The 18,802-nt window shown below is 47.2% G+C and overlaps 1 protein-coding gene across 1 annotated transcript; it reads right to left on the bottom strand.

The window, feature by feature from the left end:
* Positions 1-9,407: 9,407 nt before the first annotated feature.
* On the bottom strand, positions 9,408-16,938 carry LOC145524495 (ubiquitin carboxyl-terminal hydrolase 17-like protein 3). Its single transcript, XM_081536832.1, has one exon. It carries the CDS (start codon positions 12,350-12,352, stop codon positions 11,852-11,854), a length of 501 nt encoding a protein of 166 aa, XP_081392958.1. The 5' UTR covers positions 12,353-16,938; the 3' UTR covers positions 9,408-11,851.
* Positions 16,939-18,802: the final 1,864 nt, after the last annotated feature.

The raw sequence follows: 18,802 nt of genomic DNA, 5'->3' as shown, positions 1-18,802 counted from the left end.
GAGAAATAACTCCAGAAAGAATGATGGGATGGAGCCAAAGCAAAAACGATACCCAACTGTGGATGTGACTGGTGATAGACGCAAAGTCCGATGCTGTAAAGAGCAATATTGCATAGGAACCTGGAATGTTAGGTCCATGAATCAAGGCAAAAGTGGTAAAGGCCTTGACCCCAACGGCGAGGCCTTTCTATGACTGCCAGGTTAGGGGGCTCCAAGACTGTGCCAACAGACAGTGCGGAATACGTGGTTCCCTGCTCCGCCCTGTGCCACCGAGCCCCAGTTCCCTTACCTGTGGTCCGCACCCCTCTGCTCCGCTCACTGGATGCCGATCGACGGGGACCCAGGAACCCATGAAATGGGCTGTCGCAGCCGCAATGGAGACCCCTGAGACCCGGGGGACCCACTGCCTAGGAGCTCGGAAGAGGCGCGCTCCGCCCCCGAGGCGGCCAGGTATGCTCCGCCCATATGCCCGCTCCCAGGAGAGGCCCGTGGGCCTCGCTACTGCGGCCAGGTGACATCCATCCGCAAGCAAATCCACCCCACCGAGACAACCCGAGCTTTTTATCTGCTGATCTGTCTATAATTCAGGGATAAAACTATCACTACAGAAAGGAAAGATGACCTGACCTAGGATGGCCATGATATTCTATAGAACCAGAGAAAATTGGTTAAAATTAAAAAAAAATTTTCTTGAAAACTGTAAAGCTGGTTCTTTTGCATATGCAATTAAAAACAGCTTGTTAAAAGGCCTGCCTAGGGCAAAGCTCGGAGAAGGCAATGGCACCCCACTCCAGTACTCTTGCCTGGAAAGTCCCATGGACGGAGGAGCCTGCTAGGCTGCAGTCCACGGGGTCGCGAAGAGTCGGACACGACTGAGTGACTTCACTTTCACTTTTCACTTTCATGCGTTGGAGAAGGAAATGGCAACCCACTCCAGTGGTCTTGCCTGGAGAATCCCAGGGACAGGGGAGCCTGGTGGGCTGCCGTCTATGGCGTCGAGATGGACGCGACTGAAGCGACTTAGCAGCAGCAGGGCAAAGCTTGAAGTTAACCCTTTCCTTGAAAAACACTGCCCACTTGGCCTGAGATCTCAGCTTTGGGCAAATGTGAACTTCAAGCCCCCCTCCCCCCCGCAAAAAAAAAGGAGGTCTAGGGATATTTTAAATTTTAAGCGGAAAACTAGAAGATCTCTGTCTGTCTGTCTGTGTGGATTTATGTATGTCTCAGTGTGAGTCTTCTGTTTTTTGATAATATTGCTGAAGTTGTAAGTGAGTTCTTATTTAAATAATCTAAAGAAAGGGAAGCCCTTACAAATCAAACAGTTCTAAATACAAGAAAAAATTGACCTAAATGAATGTTAGATGCATGTGAACTGGGAAATAGTCAATATTAAATATCTAGTATTTTTTTTTCACTACTCTAATATAGACATGTCTAAGAGTCATTAACATTAAGCATAAAATTTTCATAGTGCCTAGGTTTATTTCAAGTTAAATATTGGTATATTGTTATATCTGTCACAAGCTTGTCAACAAAGAAAGTACCTCTAAAAACAAACAAACAAAAAAAAAAACTCCTAAAAAATGTAAACGCGATATGAGCTTTTAGATAAACTATTAAAAATAATTGTACTTTAACATATCTGTCTATAATAGTCTCAATTGAAGGCAGAGGAGAAGGGGACGACAGAGGATAAGATGGTTGGATGGCATTACTGACTCGATGGACATGAGTTTGAGCAAGCCCCGGGAGTTGGTGATGGACAGGGAAGCCTGGCATCCTGCAGTCCATGGGGTCGCAAAGAGTCAGACACGACTGAGCAACTGAACTGAACTGAATTTACAATAGTTTCTCCAGATTTTGGTTACCTGAATTTCTATCGTTGTGCTAAACTAAGTGATGACAGTGTATTGAATAGCTAGGTCATTTGCAAATAAATTAAGGTTCTGAAACACTCACTACTTGAGAGGACCTTCGTGTTACACAGAAACTAAAGAGGTTTTTGACTATCCATGAATAGTGTCTGGTGCCATCCTAAGATGTTCACTATAAGAAAGCAAATTTTTTTTTAGATAGTATCACTGATATGTATGTTCGCCAATCTATAGAATGCCAATATAAAAGTCAGTTCTTGGTTGCTTAAGGAAAATGTATGTCTTGTTATTAAAGAAGGTATGAGGAATGAAGTCACTTTTTATGAAAGAAAAAGTAGTTCTGACTTACAGGTGGCAGTTTCAGGATGGGAGAAGCAAAGGAATGGGTACAGAAAGGGATAAGGAGGTTTTATGGAACGTGGGCCCCCAGAAAAGAGCTTTGTGCCTAGTACAAGTTTTCTTGAGATGCTGAACTGCCTTTGCTAATGGATTTTAAGTTTCTTTACCTCTTAAGTGGTCTGTTCTAGATTTACCTTTGAAATCTTTTGTTACCTTTGGCTAAGTGGGCAAGTATTGTTTCACAGTGACTTAGGTGATCCTACCTGACTGTTATAAACCCTTTTGATATTTATGAACAAACCTTCCTAAATAATTGACTTCTAGCTAACTTTGGGATGCTTCAGAGGGCCCCTGAGACCTCCCAAAGAGAGATATTAAACAACCTGAGTTCATTTGGCATGTTAAACTACATGGCAAGTGTTGTCAGAAGGAGTGATGAATCTTCTCAAGTTATATTGTATGGTTGGTGATATTAATATAAATATCCTAGAAATTATGTGACATTCATGAAAATCTGATATGTTCTGTAAAATGCTGTCAGTTATAATTCTAGTTATCATATTAAAGTGTTTCAAGTTACAGCAATGACCAGATTCCTTTGTCAATTTCAATTTAATCAGGTTTTAAACATGCCTGCTATGGTCTCACACTGATGCCTTTGCAAACATACTGCTACTTGAAGATATATGGAAAAGACTTTTCTAAGCTTACCCACAAACAATTTTTTTTGTTTGTTTTCTGGTAAGCTGGTACCAGCGGAGAAGGCAATGGCACCCCACTCCAGTACTCTTGCCTGGAAAATCCCATGGACAGAGGAGCCTGGTAGTCTGCAGTCCATGGGGTTGCTAAGAGTCGGACACGACTGAGCAACTTCACTTTCACTTTTCACTTTCATGCATTAGAGAAGGAAATGGCAACCCACTCCAGTGTTCTTGCCTGGAGAATCCCAACCATAGGGGAGCCTGGTGGGCTGCTGTCTATGGGGTCGCACAGAATCGGACACAACTGAAGCGACTTAGCAGCAGCAGCAGCAGCAGCAAGCTGGTACCAGACTGGAATTTAGTATAGTCTCTAGGTTAAGAGAACACAGTTTTCTTAGAATGCAGCTTTCAATCACAGATTATGAATTTCTTTACCTTTCAGTAATTTATATTTGTTTTTATAATGTTCTTTTTACTTCGGAAAAGTAAATAAGCATTATTTAAGATTATGGTACATGTAGAATGGACCAAGCTTTCCCCACTCCTGCAAATTCCCTTAAGCCCTCAGATTCTTCTGATGGGACCAAGGTCTCACTTCCCTCCAGAGAGACAATCCAAGCTTTTTATCAGCTGATCTGCCCCTGATATCAGAGTCAATTTGAGCACTATTTGGTCTATAATTTAGGCATGAAACTATGACTACATAAAGGAAAGATGAATTTTTGATGCAGGATGGCCATGATATTCCTTGGACTTCAGAAAAAATTTGGTTAAAATGAAACTTTTTTTTTTCTTGGAAACTGTAAAGCTGGTTCTTTTAGCATATGCAATTGAAAACATCTAGGTTGTTAGGTCAGTTTTCATTCCAGTCCCAAAGAAAGGCAATGACAAAGAATGTTCAAACTGCTGCACAATTGCACTCATCTCACACGCTAGTAAAGTAATGCTTAAAATTCTCCAAGCCAGGCTTCAACAATACGTGAACTGTGAACTCCCAGATGTTCAAGCTGAATTTAGAAAAGGCAGAGGAAAGAGAGATCAAATTGCCAACATCCACTAGATCAAGGAAAAAGCAAGAGAGTTCCAGAAAAACATCTATTTCTGCTTTACTGACTATGCCAAAGCCTTCGACTGTGTGGATCACAATAAACTGTGGAAAATTCTGAAAGAGATGGGAATACCACACCACCTGACCTGCCTCTTGAGAAACCTGTATGCAGGTCAGGAAGCAACAGTTAGAACTGGACATGGAACAACAGACTGGTTCCAAATTGGGAAAGGAATATGTCAAGGCTGTATATTGTCACCCTGCTTATTTAACTTATATGCAGAGTACATCCTGAGAAACACTGGGCTGGATGAAGCACAAGCTGGAATCAAGATTGCCGGGAGAAATATCAATAACCTCAGATATGCAAATGACACTACCCTTATGACAGAAAGCGAAGAAGAACTAAAAAGCCTCTTGATGAAAGCAGTTGAATCCATGCAGGCTGAAGAGCACCATGACAGCAGAGAGAAATAATTCTTCTGTTGCTTCCTATCAAAAAAAATAAATAAATAATAGAGAGAAGAAAGCTTGTAACTCTTTTTCTGACACTCAGATCACCAAAGGGAGAAACTGCTATGAGTATGTGGATGGAAAGGACACATCTTTGGCCAACTGGATGAGGTGAGTGCAGTGAGTCTGCAGTTTGTAGATGTTGCTCTTCCTTCAAGCCCACACCCCTTTCCTTCTCAACCTGTTTCCCTCAATAGCTTTCACATCTTCTTTCCTCTTTTCCCTCCATATCATGCTCTTTCATTTCAAAAGACATTCAGTTCAGTTCAGTCGCTCAGTCGTGTCCGACTCTTTGCGACCCCATGAATCGCAGCATGCCAGACCTCCCTGTCCATCACCACCTCCCGGAGTTTACCCAAACACATATACATCGGGTCGGTGATGCCATCCAACCATCTCATCCTCTGTCGTCCCCTTCTCCTCCTGCCCCCAATCCTTCCCAGCATTAGGGTCTTTTCCAATGAGTCAACTCTTTGCATCAGGTGGCCAAAGTATTGGAGTTTCAGCTTCAACATCAGTCCTACCAATGAACACCCAGGGCTGATCTCCTTTAGGATGGACTGGTTGGATCTCCTTGCAGTCCACGGGACTCTCAAAAGTCTTCTCCAACAGCACAGTTCAAAAGCATCAATTCCTCAGTATTCAGCTTTCTTCACAGTCCAACTCTTACATCCATACATGACTACTGGAAAAACCATATTCTTGACTAGACAGACCTTTGTTGGCAAAGTAATGTCTCTGCTTTTAAATATGCTATCTAGGTTGGTCATAACTTTCCTTCCAAGGAGTAAATGTCTTTTAATTTCATGGCTGCAATCACCATCTGCAGTGATTTTGGAGCCCCCAAAAATAAAGTCTGACACTGTTTCCCCATCTATGTGCCATGAAGTGATGGGACCAGATGTCATGATCTTAGTTTTCTGAACGTTGATCTTTAAGCCAACTTTTTCACTCTCCTCTCTCACTTTCATCAAGAGGCTTTTTAGTTCTTCTTCACTTTCTGCCATAAGGGTGGTGTCATCTGCATATCTGAGATTATTGATATTTCTCCCAGCAATCTTAATTCCAGCTTGTGCTTCTTCCAGTCCAGCATTTCTCATGATGTACTCTGCATATAAGTTAAATAAGCAGGGTGACAATATACAGCCTTGACATACTCCTTTTCCTATTTGGAACCACTCTGTTGTTCCATGTCCAGTTCTAACTGGTGCTTGCTGCTGCTGCTGCTGCTGCTGCTGCTAAGTCGCTTCAGTCGTGTCCGACTCTGTGCGACCCCATAGACAACAGCCCACCAGGCTCCCCTATGGTTGGGATTCTCCAGGCAAGAACACTGGAGTGGGTTGCCATTTCCTTCTCCAATGTATGAAAGTGAAAAGTGAAAGTGAAGTCACTCAGTCGAGTCCGACTCTTAGCGACCCCATGGACTGCAGCCTCCAGGCTCCTCCGTCCATGGGATTTTCCAGGCAAAAGTACTGGAGTGGGTTGCCAGTGCCTTCTCCAGGTTCTTCCTGACCTGCATACAGGTTTCTCAAGAGGGAGGTCAGGTAGTGTGGTATGCCCATCTCTTTCAGAATTTTCCACAGTTTATTGTGATCCACACAGTCAAAGGCTTTGGCACAGTCAATAAAGCAGAAATAGATGTTTTTCTGGAACTCTCTTGCTTTTTCGATGATCCAGCGGATGTTGGCAATTTGATCTCTCGTTCATCTGCCTTTTCTAAAACCAGCTTCAACATCTGGAAGTTCACAGTTCACGTATTGCTGAAGCCTGGCTTGGAGAATTTTGAGCATTACTTTGCTAGCATGTGAGATGAGTGCAATTGTGCGGTAGTTTGAGCATTCTTTGGCATTGCCTTTCTTTGTGATTGATTGAGATGAAAACTGACCTTTTCCAGTGCTGTGGCCACTGCTGAGTTTTCCAGATTTGCTGGCATATTGAGTGCAGCACTTTCACAGCATCATCTTTCCGGATTTGAAATAGCTCAACTGGAATTCCATCACCTCCACTAGCTTTGTTCGTAGTGATGCTTCCTAAGGCCCACTTGACTTCACATTCCAGGATGTCTGGCTCAAGGTGAGTGATCACACTAGCATAGCTTAAGAAAAACATTTCCATAAGAAAAACGTATGGTTAGCTCAAGGTTTGAGAAAAGTTAAGTTCTGAGGGAACCAGGTGTCATCAACAGAGAAGGGAAAAAAGTCTGCCACTTGCAGTTTATTTCTTCCTGCTGCTTTGGACCCTCCGGCTTCCCTATCGAGGCTGCTAACACTCTCAATCGTTTACCATTAGCACCGCCTGGCAAGCTCTCTTCATTTAACAGCTCAATAGAAATAAAATAAAAATCACTTTCAAATAGCGAGTGATTCTTGTTGATTTTCCTCCAGTTAGAGATTCTGCAACCAGCAACCTTTAATTTGTGGCTTTTTCATCATCAACATGTGCTTTCAAATACAGGCATGTTCCTTGGGCTTATTTCACTCAGTTGTAAAGGGGAAATGTATGGCACATCACAGGGCATGTTTTCATAGCCTGAGGGTATACATGGCAAATATCCCTTCCACATTCCATTTACTTTCTGGGAACCACTTCCATGTGAATTATCTTTGTCCTCAGGGCTCCAGAAAATGTGGGCCTTTTAGAGGCTGCAGGTGGGGTATCAGAAAGAACTCACCTTCTGAGCAGAGCCCTTGTTCCAGTGTTGGTAACTGTGCAAGAAGGCGGGGCACAGGTGCCCTCACTGTCCCCAGGCCCGCGCATGCCCTCTGGCTGGTGCTGGGACAGGACAGGTGTCCTGGCCACTCCTGCTACAAGCTCACCTGCCTCTGCCCACATCAGGAGCACAGGCCTCCTGAGTTCACCCATGCCAACCACCCATCTATTGTTGCTGGAGTCAGAGAACATGTTTGCCTGTGCATGCGCTTATGCAGCTTTTTATCCAAGCCCTCTTGGTATAATTTGAAAACTAAAGCCCAGAAAGAGGCAGACTTGCCTAGAACACAGTATGTGAGCAGAGGCCAGTAGAAAAGTGAGGACTCCAGTTCCCTACGCCAGTTTGCAGTCCTATCCATCATGCTTGGTTTGGAAATGAGAGACCCTAAGTTCCTGGTGAACTCTACCAACCTGGCCCCATTTGGGTCATTATTCTCTGAGCATTTCCATGCTCACACAAGCAGGCACAGAAATAGAGTTCCGGGGTGGGGTGGGGGGCGATGTGAGGTGGTAAAGGAAGAGAACACCCAATGTCAGTGCTGGGAGAGCAGGAAGGGCTGGAGGCAGCTCTGCCATGGGTCAGGGGCATCCATACCCCCCTCCCGGCAATGAGCAATGTGTTCAGAAGTCCAAAGCATGAGGGGGATTCTCCACATTCCCTTAGTCCTGCCTGGTGTGGCCCCTCTCCAAGGTGTTCTCCAGTGAACACGGTCTCAGTGCTACAATCCACCTTTCTGGGCTTTTAAAACCACACTGAGCACACACCCCATTCCCCAGTATAGACGGTGCTACAGGAGAGAAGGACTTGCTTTCCTTTCCTACACATTGTGTGCTTGCTATTGGACTCCCCAGGGGTTCAGTCAGTGTGCTTGGGAAGTCTGTTGACCTTGGTTCTCCACCATTGACCACCGTGTTCTGAGAGCTTGGAAAAATGCTTTCCACTCACAGAGGTCCCTCAGAGGAGAGAGGAGTTGAAGGGACGAGGGCTTGTGGTGAGCAGGAGAGGGCACAGTTGTGGACCCAGAGTCAGGGTTCCAGAAAGAAGACCAGTCCTAACTGGGTTCTGTAGGTTCTAGTTTGGAAGTAGGAGGAAATTATTGCCCTATCTGAGCTGAGGATGCAACATGAATGAACTAAACACCAAAGAGAGAAGCGGAAATGAAAAGTCAGAAGGAGATTCCTGGGTCTTTTCCACATCCCTGGGAGCCTGCCTGAAGTACACTTTTGCCTCTGGAACTCTGGACCCTCCGCCTTGAAGACGTGAATGAAGGTTGGGGTTAGTCCTGCAATGCTAGCGCTGGCCTCCAGGAGGCAGTGGCGTCCTGGGTCAGGGTTGCGGGCTGAGCTTTGCTGGAGCAACTGGAGCAAGAAAAAGAATGGCGGAGGTCATTCTGGCCACGCCCCCACCTCAGAAACAGCATGATCTTCCTAGTAAGAGTGATCAGCTCAAAAGACTGACCGGGACAGAAGAGGAAGGGGCGCCCCAGGATCTTCCCGTTTATTTACTCAGCACCCATGCTGTGAGCACCCACTCTATGCCAGGTGACTCAGGGGTCCCAACGACAGTGCTGAAAATGACCAGCGGCCCCTGCCTTCCAAGGAGCTCTCAGTCTGGAGTGAGGAAAGAGAAAAGTGTGGAAGCCAGACAAGGGAAGGAAAAGAACAAGTGCCATAATGGAAATAAAGCAGGGCGTTGTGAGGGAGGGCTTGGGATCACTGGTCAGGAGGGTCTGAGAGGCCTTGCTGCGGTGACCAGGATGAAAGGAAGGAGCCGGGCCTGCACAATTCAAGGAGAAGCATGCCTGAGAGAAGGCAGGCCTTACACAGAAGCTTGAAGGCAGAAGTGAGCTGCCCAGGTGACGCTAGGAAGGTGAGCGTTGTGTCTGGAGGGAGGCTGGTAGGAGATGGTGGCCGAGTGGTGGGGTCAGTTCCTGATTCCTGGTAGACTGTGCTTTCTGCTCCTCTCTGACAGCATTACTCCAAGACTGCACTTATAAACCTTGTCAATTAAACTCCTCACAGTCCGCGGGCCAGAAATGGCTTATCTGGGTGCTTCTGCCTCAAAATCTCTTTGCTGTTGTGGCTGAGAACTCAGCTTATATCATTTTGGGGCTCCAAAATCACTGCAGATGGTGACTGTAGCCATGAAATTAAAAGATGCTTGCTCCTTGGAAAAAAAGTTATGACGAACCAAGACAGCATATGAAAAAGCAGAGACATTACTTTGCCAAAAAAGGTACGTTTAGTTAAGGCTATGGTTTGCCCAATAGGCATGTATGAATGAGAGAAAGGGACTATAAGGAAAACTGAGCACCGAAGAACTGATGCTTGTGAACTGTGGTGTTGGAGAAGACTCTTGAGAGTAACTTGGACTACAAGGAGATCTAACCAGTCCATCCTAAAGGAAATCAGTTCTGAATATTCATTGGAAGGACTGATGCTGAAGGTGAAACTCCAATAATTTGAATACCTGATGCAAAGAACTGACTCGTTTGACAGAACCCTGATGCTTGGAAAGATTGAAGGCAGGAGGAGAAGGAGACAACAGAGAATGAGATGGCTGGATGGCACCATCAACACAATGAACATTAGATTGGGTAAATTCTGGGACTAGGTGATGGATATGGAAGCCTGGTGAGCTGTAGTCCATGGGGTCACAAAGAGACGGATACGAGTAAGCTACTGAACTGAAATGAAATGAATGAAGATTTCCCTCCTGGAGGAGGACAACTATTGGTATCTTTCTTAGTGTGTGACATTTCTGTTTGTTTCCTCTCCCGTCCTGGATATTAACTTGTCTTACAAGACTATGGGGGTTCCACAATCCACGGGTTTACCGTAGCTGAAGTGTTGATTCCGTTGATCATTACTAGGAAAGAATGGCCCTGACCCAGCTTTCTTCATTAGCCTATTGCACCCCTCCCACCTCCCGCTCCCCTATCCTTTCCCAGGACCCTATCGCTTTGTGCTTTATGATCTAAGTGCTCACTACGTTGCTGTCCTTTTGCCTCCTTCCCATGGGACAGAGACGTGAGATCAGCCAGTATTTTTCTCTCTTCTGCACGGATTTCCCCCAGCATAAGGCAACCTTCCCATTCCCTCTGCCATGCCACTTCAATCACCATTCTTCTCCTTTTGCTGGTGCTGCTTCTTCAGAGGGTGTGGATGGGGCAAGCAGTTAAGTCCATTTAAGGCGATGGGGCGGAGGAAGATGGGTTGTGATGATGAAGGTGGGCTGTAGGTGACTCCATTTCCTTGTCCAGGGCATGCTTGTTTGTATTCTTGGGGGAAGATACTGCTCATCATTCTTTTTCCCCTCTACATGTGGAGGGCATGGTGCTGTGTAGGTAACCATGCAGGGGGAAAAAGCACACAGAACGTTCTCTGTTTCTAGCCAAGCCGACTAGCAGGGACGGGAGCCATGGTTTTCCCTCTAGGTCTGAGATGCTAAATTGCAAATTCCCGGGCCACCGTTTGATAGAGGGGTTGCTGTTTGAAGCCAACAATCAAGAAAAAGAAATAAAACACAAGAGGTGATCGATAAGGGTCCTCAGGCAACCTTCCACGAGGTCAGGAGATCATGAGACATCGAGAAAGCAGCTAGGAGAGGACAGCTTCTGCACTGCCCCAGACACTTTGCAGGCCGGCCGCATCTCATCGCATCCAGCGGCGTTTGTCCGGGGCCAAGCTGGACGAGACAACTGACTGACAGATAGGATGGGCAGAGTCGGATGTCCAGTTGTCTTGCTATCACAATCTAGGATAGGCTTGGGTCCTTCCTCAGCGCGGGGAGGATCTTTGCTTTCAGAAATGAACGTTGCATGACCTATCTCCACTTAGGCACCAGTGCGATGCTGATGGAGAAGAGAAGTTCCTTTGGGACTCGTTGGGTTGCCTTTCTCTCCTTGGCCTTCGTGTGGGTGCTGGTGGTGCTGGTGGTGGTGCTCATGGCACTGTGGATCGCTTCTCCTGTTTGGCGCTCGGAGGTTCTCCAGCATACTCCTTGCACCGGAAATGGAGCCCCAGGGATCTTTGTGGACGAGCGTCCTGCAGGTGACGAACGGATCCCTGTGTCATTCCTGCCGGACCCTTTTCCCAAGTACCACTAGGCCTCCCAAGGACATCCACCCATAAAGCCTGGTTGCCCGTCTTCTCCCCGGACCCTGCTCGAAGTTTGGGGCATTTTCGAGCGTCTGACCGGCCGGAAGGAGACGATTCATGGTCCTGCACCCGCTCCTGCCTGCCCCCCGAAGGGCTCAGGAGCTCGTCTCCTTGCTCGGCTGGCCGTGAGCCTTCTGTGAGGCTTCTCCAGCCCGCGTCCCACCGGCCCGTGAATGGAGACGGGGAAAGAAAGGCAAACCCACACACACTCCATCCAGGGAGGACTCTCCCACCCGCGCAGAAGCGGGAGGATCTCGGACCGTGCTCAGGCCCGGTCACGCACCCCATCCTCTCCAGTAATTTCCCATCAGAGCCAGCCTTCCAGAGCTCAGGCGCTCAGGCACGAACACGTTCCAAGTGAACACTGAGGCCCCGGGCACACTCCAGGCCCCGACGTTTTCCAGGAGGCTGCATCATGGACACCGCCCAGAGGAACTCTTGGTGCGTCACACAGTGCGTGCCGCGAGGGGGCGTGGGCGTCTGCACGCACGTGCGTCACAGCCGACCTACCGCGACAGCCCCAGACATGGCCGTGCCTTCCTGTTCTTCCTCTTGGTTGCTCTGGCCCTCCCGCTGGCACAAGGGCCGTTGTCGACGTTCATCGGCCCTGAAGGCGGAGCGTCCGTGCTGGGACGGTCGAACCGCTCGTGCTCCTGTTTGGGCAGCTTGCCGTTTCTCCCTCCTCCATGTTTGGACTGGTGAACCACGACTGCACCAGCAGGCAGGACAGACTGGACCTTGTGGAGGTCGAAGGCAGGCTTCGCTCGGTTGTGTTCTTGCAGATGTCTCCACTGCTCTAAGCTTATTCCTTCGACCTCTGTGTCCCCTGGGGACACCTCTGACCCAGGAGCTCTGCCACTGGCATCTCCTGCAGGCTCCCCAGAGTCTGTGGGGTCAGCCCCGAGGGGGCTCCCTCCCGATGCACCCTCCCAGGTGTAGAAGAGGACGTAGGCACTCTGGTTCAGGGCAGCAGTCTCATCACAGACGGTCACCTTGGCATTGTCCATCTTATACCCCTGGCCGTTGCCTGCTCGGACGTAACAAAAGCAGTGTCCTCACTCACAACTCCATCCGGAGTGTACCAGCACGGCATAGAGCACATAGCCCCGTGGCCCTGCCTTCCGCTCAGATGTGTAGGGCTGCACGTCGAGGCACTGGGGATAGCACACTTCCTGAGCCCTTTTGGCCCTGCTCACCTGTGTGAACCACTTTAGCACCAGCACCAGGACCTGGGAGGTGCTGTACAAAGTCAACCTCTTGGTGGCAGGTGCCTTCCGGAGACAAATGCCACAGTCATAGGCATTTTCAGCGTCCAGCTTCTCGGGCTTCACCAACTCTCTCAGAGCTTGCTCCACACTCTGAGCCGCTGTGATATCCAGGCTGATGTCCAGATAAGGCTCGAACGTGTCCGAAACACCAAGGCAGTGGAGACACTGGATCTGAGACCTCCTCGTCCCCCCAAAGATCTGACGGATGAGGGTGGTGTTCTCGGAGGGATGGCCCGACGGCTGGGATGCGCTCAAGCACCCTTGCTGCGTGGCATTCAGAGTGAACATCAAAAACTCGTGGGCATCTTCCTGCTGGTGTCTGTGGAAGGCCGCCAGCAGGTCCTTGCAGGGCCGGATCACCTCTCCCGGGTGAAGGAGGGCTTAGGTCATGTGAGCTCGCATGGGGCAGAGTGTGCAAGAGGTGCGGGCCGGACAGAGGGTGGCGTGCTGCTGGGACACCACCCAGCTGGCCAGGGGCGGCATGTGGCTCAGACACTGCAGCGCTGCATTCACATAGCAGGTGTTCCCCAGATTCTGAAGCCCAGCCCCCACCCCCCACGGCTCCCTCCAACTCAGGGCGACTTTCTGGCCAGGTGCCAGCCCTGCTCACCCAGGAGCCAAGTCACCCCGCTGGGGGAGCCCAGCCACCGGTGACGGCCCCTCAGGGACAGAGGGTCCCCGAAGGGCATACGTACTAGCGGTGCTGGACCGACAACCTTGCCCTCCGGGTAAGACGTTGAAGGGAGACGGACACGCACTTCCCCCATGCGCAGAAGCAGCCCCCGGGTCTCTGCAAACAAGGCCCACGAGGGTTTCCATCTCCTACCTGCAGCTGCATGACAACGCCTCCTTCTCTCAGACGGTCCGTCTCCAAAAAAGGGCCTGGGCCCCGTCCCCTTGGTCCTTTGATGGCTTTCCCACAGCCCCACCCCAGCATGTGCAAGCTCCTCATTCGCTGAGGCGTCCGAGGGAGTGCTCACTCCCACTCCCGACATCCACTGACACTTTCTCGGGGAATTCCCCTTGGCGAAGCCTTGCATGCACTTCCGATCTGGCCCTGGACGAAAGGGCTCAGGATGCAAATGATTCAGGGGCATTTGTCCTTCCAGCTTTGCCCGCTAGAGAATCACTGCAGGGCTTCCAAGTTCATCACACAAATGCGGGTGGGGAGGAATTCCATGGGCTCACCGTTCAGATCCTAACACACTTGTGGAAACATATGTCTGCCCACCTACCCTCTCTCCTTTACCGGTCTCCCCATCTCAGACCCCTGCCTGAGGACAACTCCTCCCCGGACGACAATAAACTGTTGCCTCAACTTGGCTCTGGAGTGAGCTCCACTCCAATGTCTAAGGTTTCTCACTAGCCACGCTTCTAGCGTTCAGGGTCCCAGCAGCAAAAGATGCTGGGAGAGGGGCACACATGCCTTTCTCCCTTCAGGGCCGTTGGTCATGGCCCAAAGCAAGCTCATTGAGAAAGGCAGAGGCTTGCTGCAGCTTTGGGTTCATTTCTTCAGCTCCTTTTCTCTCTCCGTTGGCTTTTTGTTTGTTTGTTTTGGGGGGTTCCCTTTCCTTTTTTTTTTTTTTTTTTGGATTTTGTGTTCATTTTATTATTAGTTTTTGTTTGTTTTTATTCTCTTTTTCTATTTTAAATACACTAGTTGACTTATAGAGTTGACTTTCCAATTCAGGGGCTCAGCATGTGCAATCTAGTTCCCTCCCCATGGAGCAAACTTGGGCTCACTGCATCAGGAGCGTGGAGGCTTATCCAATGGGTCACCAGGCGTATCCCTTTCTAAGTATTGGAAGTGTATTTCCTCATTTAATCTTCAAGATGATTTCCTGAGATAGGTACTATTATCTACATTTTACTGTTGAGAAAACTGAGGCCCACCTGGAAGCAGCAGAACCATTTTTCAAATCCAGATCTTTTGCCCATGAGCTTAGTCAATGAACTACACTGTCTCTAAATAGTTGACGTATTTATTAGATCATTTAGAAGTTTGGAGACGCTTCAAATTGGAATGATGAATTTTAAAATCTAAATTAAAATGATATATTAATCAAAATATGTAATTTTGCTAGTAAAGATATACTCTGAATTTGAATACGGCCATTTCATAAATTGGAGAAATCAGTGGCAACCCACTCCAGTATTCTTGCCTGGAGAATACCTTGGCCAGGGGATCCTGGTGGGCTGCAGAGTGACTAACACACAACACATTTCATAAACTGTATGATGAGTTTTAGGAGCCAGGAGATCCAGGGATCAACACTATTCTTATCCTCCCTTCAATTTGATGGTGAAAAAGTGAAAAGTGAAAGTGTTAGTCGTTTAGTCATGTCTGACCTTTTGTAAGCCCATGGACTGTAGCCCCCACCCCCCCACCCCCCAATCCTCTGTCCATGAAATTCTCCAGGCAAGAATACTGGAGTGGGATGACATTCCCTTCTCCAGGGGATCTTCCCAACCCAGAGATGGAATCCAGGTCTCCTGCACTGCAGGCAGATTCTTTACAGTGTGAGCCATGAAAAGTGAAAAAGTGAAAGTGAAGTCGCTCAGTCGTGTCCGACTCTTTGCGACCCCGCGGACTATAGCCCACCAGGCTCCTCCGTCCGTGGGACTTTCCAGGCAAGAGTACTGGAGTGGGTTGCCATTTCCTTCTCCAGGGGATCTTCCCAACCCAGGGATCGAACCCAGGTTTTCCGCACTGCAGGCAGATGCTTTACTGTCTGAACCAGCCATGAAGTGGTAACAAATTCTGCAAAGTGCTGTCTAGAAATGGCCACATGGGGGCGACAGTGAATAAACATTAGCACAACCCTGACACAAAGCCAGCTCTTCCTGAGGTAAAGCTCGGCTCATTCAATGTCTACAGATTATTTTTATAGACTATTACAAGTATGACTTTGTTGATCAAAAAACCCCCAAATATTTGGAAACTCCTAAGTTATTAATATGCTTTTTAAATTCTCAGGTTGGTCTTAGAGCTAATAGATCATAATTGAATATATTCAGGTTTAATTAGGAAAAAACTATGATTTATAGCCCATTTATTTTCAGAAAGAATTTGTGTCAAGCACTGGAGCGGCAAGCGGTGGAGAGGAGATATCCCACGTCCAAGGTAAGAGAAACCCCAGGAAGACGGTAGGCGCTGAGAGAGGGCATCAGAGGGCAGATAGCCTAAAATCATAACCATAGAAAACTAACCAATCTGATCACATGGACCACAGCCTTGTCTAACTCGATGAAACTAAGCCATGCTGTGTAGAGCCACCCAAGACGGACAGGTCTTGGTGGAGAGTTCTGACCAAATGTGGTCCACTGGAGAGGGGAATGACAAACCACTTCAGTATTCTTGCCTTGAGAACCCCATGAACAGTATGAAAAGGCAAAAAGATAAGACACTGAAAGATGAACTCCCCAGGTCGGTAGGTGCCCAATATGCTACTGGAGATCGGTAGAGAAATAGCTCCAGAAAGAATGAAGGGATGGAGCCAAAGCAAAAACAACACCCAGTTGTGGACGAGACTGGTGATGATAGTCAAGTCCAATGCTGTAAAGAGCAATATTGCACAGGAACCTGGAATGTTAGGTTCATGAATCAAGGCAAATTGGAAGTGGTCAAACAGGAGATGGCAAGAGTGAATGTCGACATTTAAGGAATCAGCGAACTAAGATGGACTGGAATGGGTGAATTTAACTCAGATGACCATCATATCTACTACTGTGGGCAAGAATCCCTTAGAAGAAATGGAGTAACCATCATAGTCGACAAAAGAGTCTGAAATGCAGTACTTGGATGCAATTTCAAGAATGACAGAATAATCTCTGTTTGTTTCCAAGGCAAACCATTCAATATCACAGTAATCCAAGTCTATGCCCCAACCAGTAAGGCTAAAGAAGCTGAAGTTGAATGGTTCTATGAAGACCTACAAGACCTTCTAAAACAAACACCCAAAAAGATGTCCTTTTCATTATAGGAGACTGGAATGCAAAAGTAGGAAGTCAAGAAACACCTGGAGTAACAGGCAAATTTGGCCTTGGAGTACAGAATGAAGCAGGGCAAAGTCTAATAGAGTTTTGCCAAGAGGACGCACTAGTCACAGCAAACACCCTCTTCCAACAACACAAGAGAAGACTCTACACATGGACATCACCAGATGGTCAATACTGAAATCGGATTGATTATATTCTTTGCAGCCAAAGATGGAGAAGCTCTATACAGTCAGCAAAAGCAAGACCAGGAACTGACTGTGGCTCAGATCATGAACTCTTTATTGCCAAATTCACACTTAAATTGAAGAAAGTAGGGAAAACCACTACACCATTCAGATATGACCTAAATCTAATCGCTTATGATTGTACAGTGGAAGTGGCAAATAGATTTAAGGGACTAGATCTGATAGAGAGAGTGCCTGATGAACTATGGACGGAGGTTCGTGACATTGTACAGGAGGCAGGGATCAAGACTATCCCCAAGAAAAAGGAATGCAAAAAAGCAAAATGGCTGCCTGAGGAGGCCTTACAAATAGCTGTGAAAAGAAGAGAAGCCAAAAACAAAGGAGAAAAGGAAAGAGCTACTCATTTGAATGCAGAGTTCCAAAGAATGACAAGGAGTGATAAAGCCTTCCTCAGTGATCAGTGCAAAGAAATAGAGGAAAACAATAGAATGCAAAAGACTAGCTATCTCTTCAAGAAAATTAGAGATACCAAGGGAACATTTCATGCAAAGATGGGCTCAATAAAGGACAGAAATGGTAGGGACCTAACAGAAACAGAAGATATTCAGAAGAGGTGGCAAGAATACACAGAAGAACTATACAAAAAAAGATCTTCATGACCCAGATAACCACGATGGTGTGATCACTCACCTAGAGCCAGACATCCTGGAATGTGAAGTCAAGTGGGCCTTAGGAAGCATCACTACTAACAAAGCTAGTGGAGGTGATGGAATTCCAGTTGAGCTATTTCAAATCCTAAAAGATGATGCTGTGAAAGTGCTGCACTCAAAATGCCAGCAAATCTGGAAAACTCAGGAGTGGCCACAGGACTGGAAAAGGTCAGTCTTCATTCCATTCCCAAAGAAAGGCAATGCCAAAGAATGCTCAAACTACCGCACAATTGCACATCTCGCTAGTAAAGTAATGCTCAAAATTCTCCAAGCCAGGCTGCAACAATACATGAACTTCCAGATGTTCCAGCTGGCTTTAGAAAAGGCAGAGGAACCAGAGATCAAATTGCCAACATGTGCTAGATCATCAAAAAAGCAAGAGAGTTCCAGAAAAATATCTATTTCTCCTTTATTAACTATGCCAAAGCCTTTGACTGTGTGGATCACAATAAACTGTGGAAAATTCTGAAAGAGATGGGAATACCATACTATCTGACCTGCCTCTTGAGAAATCTGTATGCAGATCAGGAAAAAACGGTTAGAACGACATGAAACAACAGACTGATTCCAAATCGGGAAAGGAGTACGTCAAGGCTGTATATTGTCACCCTGCTTATATAACTTCTATGCAGAATACATCATGAGAAACGCTGGGTTAGATGAAGCACAAGCTGGAATCAAGATTGCCAGGAGAAATATCAATAACCTCAGATATGCAGATGACACCACCCTTATGGTAGAAAGCGAAGAACTAAAGAGCCTCTTGATGAAAGAGGAGAGTGAAAAAGTTGGCTTAAAACTCAACATTCAGAAAACTAAGATCATGGCATCCGGTCCCATCACTTCATGGCAAATAGATGGGAAACAGTGGCAACAGTGCTGCTAAGTCGCTTCAGTCGTGTCCGACTCTGTGCGACCCCATAGACAGCAGCCCAACAGGCTCTGCCATCCTTGGGATTCTCCAGGCAAGAATACTGGAGTGGGTTGCCATTTCCTTCTCCAATGCATGAAAGGGAAAAGTGAAAGTGAAGTCGCTCAGTCGTGTCTGACTCTTAGCGACCCCATGGACCATAGCCTACCAGGCTCCTCCATCCATGGGATTTTCCAGGCAAGAGTACTGGAGTGGGGTGCCTTGGCCTTCTCCTAGTGGCAACAGTGGCTGACTTTATTTTTCTGGGCTCCCAAATCACTGCAGATAGTGATTGCAGCCATGAAATTAAAAGACACTTACTCCTTGGAAGGAAAGTTATGACAGCATATTAGACAGCATATTAAAAAGCAGAGACATTACTTTG

This window comes from Giraffa tippelskirchi, chromosome 10, assembly GCF_054371585.1.
Source record: "Giraffa tippelskirchi isolate mGirTip1 chromosome 10, T2T-mGirTip1v1.2.pri, whole genome shotgun sequence".
Taxonomy (NCBI): domain Eukaryota; kingdom Metazoa; phylum Chordata; class Mammalia; order Artiodactyla; family Giraffidae; genus Giraffa; species Giraffa tippelskirchi.
This window is presented reverse-complemented; position numbering and strand designations above follow the sequence as displayed.

Excerpts from the sequence above, each read along its gene's own strand:
- LOC145524495 (XM_081536832.1), bottom strand. The coding sequence starts at position 12,352 with ATGGACAATGCCAAGGTGACCGTCTGTGATGAGACTGCTGCCCTGAAC.